General features: G+C 38.5%; 1 protein-coding gene across 1 annotated transcript; it reads left to right on the top strand.

Moving 5' to 3' along the window:
- Positions 1-3079, top strand: LOC118349408 (heat shock 70 kDa protein 16-like). Its single transcript, XM_035693817.1, has 2 exons — positions 1-651; positions 2738-3079. The coding sequence occupies exons 1-2, from the start codon at positions 1-3 to the stop codon at positions 3077-3079; spliced, it is 993 nt and encodes a 330-aa protein (XP_035549710.1).
- Positions 3080-3315: the final 236 nt, after the last annotated feature.

The following is a 3315-nucleotide window of genomic DNA, read 5'->3' as shown; positions in this document are numbered from 1 at the left end:
ATGAGTGTGGTGGGATTTGATATTGGAAATGAGGACTGTGTTATTGCCGTGGTGAAGCAAAGGGGTATTGATGTTTTGTTGAATGATGAATCGAAACGTGAAACCCCGGCTGTGATATGTTTTGTGGAGAAGCAACAGTTTATGGGATCTGCTGGTGCTGCTTCTGCATTGATGAACCTAAAATCCACAATATCTCAGGTCAAAAGACTAATTGGTGGGAAATTCTCATATGTGGTTGTGCAGAACGAGCTAAAAGAGCTGCCTTTCGAAACTTCTAAAGGTCTGGATGGGGGCATTTTGATTCACTTGACAAACCGGGGTGAGAGCCATACCTGTACGCCAGAGCAGATTATGGCAATGCTCTTTGCTCATTTGAAAGAGATAATAGAGAAACGTTTGGAAATGCCCATTTCAGATTGTGTAATCGGGATCCCATCATACTTTACGGACTTGCAAAGATGTGAATATTTGAATGCTCCGACAATTGCTGGGTTAAAGCCTTTGAGATTGATGCATGACTGTACTGCTGCTGCACTTAGTTTTGGAATTTATAAAACAGATTTCCCCAGCTCTGGACCAACTTACGTTGCATTTGTTGACATTGGTCATTGTGACACCCAGGTCTCTATTGCATTATTTGAGGCTGGACATGTAAGGATATTATCACATACTTTTGACATAAGTTTGGGAGGGCCAGACTTTGAAGAAGTTTTGTTTACTTATTTTGCTTCAAAATTTAAAGAGCAATACGGTATTGATGTGTACTCTAATATCAATGCATGTATCAAGCTGAGGGTAGCATGTGAAAACTATAGTTGCTTATAATAATAACTTATAAGCAACTATGGTTTTCCTTAAACAAAGACAAGATCACTTGCATCCATTGTAAAATTCTGGAAAAAACATTGTTGTTCATTAGGCCCACAGGTCAGTCATTTACTAGCAATAAATCAGTTGATCATCGAATTGGAAATAATATGATTTGCAAAGTACTAAAATCTGTTTATAGAATGATCATGGCAAATTGCATGGCAAAATGAGACCATCCTTAAATGTTTTTAAAATTCCTGCACTCAGTATCATAAACTCTGAACTTCATTCAAGTCCCTAATTTCACAAACTTCCCTTGCAACATCTTCCAAGTAAAAGAATATAAAAAAGAGCTAAAAATATCAACATGTTTTTAACAACTTCCCATCCATGTATTTAACATCAATAGTCCCAAAAAGAATATATTTACATCTGACAATATATCAACATGTTTTTAACAACTTCCCATCCATTCTAAAATAAAACATCTATACAACCAACTTCTCCAAGTACATTGACTTATAGCCACAGTTGTGTCCCAGACAAGCTATCCGGCTGGGTTTCATCCACCACCCCAAGTTGCATCTATGAACATAATATAATAGTTAAAAACTCATCCACATGTAACAAAGTCAAATAGAGAGAGTGACGAAGTGGAACAAAAACCATTACACTTTCTTGTGTCTCCATCTCTGCCGTGCCAATCTGGATTCCACTAAAGTCTAACACTTCGGTAGTGTTTTGGGGCTGCTAACAACAGATAAAAAAAGGGCATATTATATATATAGTTGAGAAATCTTACAAAAAAATCTGCTCACTTCTTAAGCATTATAGTTGATTTAAAAGTAATCCTATGAATAAAAAGAACAAAACACAATATAATTTAAAAGCACTAATTAAGAGTTATGTAACCTGAACGGAAACACTCTCTTGAGTCCCAAATAAATTCTTGCACGTGTCAACCAAGGCATATTGCAGCTGAGGCAAATTGCAGATAACTAGAAGGAAGAGGCACAAGCTAAATAATCATGCAGCTGACTGAAATATGCCAAGACAGATTAGAAAATTTAAGTCATTATCTACATACTAAGCTCCAACTCAGTGTCCATGGAATGATTAGTAGAAAAGACAAAATAAATGGATGAAGAGGGACAAATTTTAAATGCAAGACTACGAAATATACAATTGAGAAATGCTCTCCTTCATCCTAATCTGTCATCCCCAATCACATTTGGAAAATTAAAATTTGTAGAAAAATAATCTTTATCTTATAAAACCCTAAAAGTACTAGAATTTATTAAAAAAGAAAAAGAAAGAGTAGAAATAAAATATTAAATCCCACAACAACATAACTTTACATGAAAAAATTTCCATTGAGTTGACAACATGTTTCAGAGCATTTAGCTGGAGATTCCTAGAATTTAAAAAGCCATCAACATTACTAACAACCAAGCCCATTTACCATCACATAAGCAAGCTGGACCATTCATTTTTTTTAATGTGTTGCTGGACCATAGACAAATTTTATGACGGATTTGCCAAAATGAATATATGTTGAGCATTGAAGAAAATACTAACTAAATTGAAACCACAATAGTTATTTGTTGCACCTGTATATCTGGCACTGCCAAGAAAATCTTTTTGCCAACGAATTTTTTAAGTTGAAGGTTTCAGAGATGCATTGAAGGATTATCCACTCACGGGATGGGGGTGCTTCATTGGAGCAACCATCAACAAAATGTATGAACCAAACCAGTTTGGCAAGAATAGATTATTTCAGATGCAGAGATGGCAGCATCCGATTTAAAAAAGAATGCCCTTTTGCGTGAGCACAGAGATGAAATCAAAATATTCACATACCTTTTTTTTACAGGGGATGGAGTACTGAAACCTTCGACACAAAGGAGACTGTCGCCGTTGCACGCAGAGGATACCCTCGCCATCCCGTCGTCGTCATGCGCAGAGGAGACCGTCGCGGTCGCGCGCAGAGGAGACCCTCTCCATCCCGTCGTCGTCGTGCGCAGAGGAGACCATAGCCATCCCGTCGTCGTTGCGAGCAGAGGAGACCCTTGCCATCCAGTCGTCGTCGTGCGCAGAGGAGATTGTCGTGGTCTCGCGCAGTGGAGACCCTCGACATCCCGTCGTCGTCGTGTGCAGAGGAGACCGTCGTGGTCGCGCACAGAGGAGACCCTCGCCATCTCGTCGTCATCGCGTGCAGAGGATATTTGGGGGAGATGCCTGCGTTGAGGAAGAAATTTGGGAGAGATAATGCGTTGGGATCAATAGATTTGGGGGATCTGAACGCGGGCTGCCCTTTTTTCCTCCATTCTTTCTATTCTCTGCATTTTCTTTCTTTTTATATTTTTTTTTCTTTGACAAAGTTCTCCACGTAGGCCGTTGGTATGCAATTGGTAGGCAGCATCGCTTGCACCTAGAAGAACTGTTTTTTTTTTTTTAATAAGAATGCCTATTCTTTTTTCCTTTAGAGAATCCAATCAATATTTT

The sequence above is a fragment of the Juglans regia genome, chromosome 9, assembly GCF_001411555.2.
Source record: "Juglans regia cultivar Chandler chromosome 9, Walnut 2.0, whole genome shotgun sequence".
Classification (NCBI taxonomy): Eukaryota; Viridiplantae; Streptophyta; class Magnoliopsida; order Fagales; family Juglandaceae; genus Juglans; species Juglans regia.
The sequence above is the reverse complement of the archived record's forward strand: the minus strand, read 5'-3'. Positions and strand labels throughout refer to the sequence as shown.

What these genes read in the sequence shown, in the direction of transcription:
- LOC118349408 (XM_035693817.1), top strand. Translation starts at nt 1, where the DNA reads ATGAGTGTGGTGGGATTTGATATTGGAAATGAGGACTGTGTTATTGCC. An exon ending in CATTATTTGAGGCTGGACAT is followed by an intron (nt 652 to 2,737) that starts GTAAGGATATTA and finishes CGTTGCACGCAG; the next exon opens with AGGATACCCTCGCCATCCCG.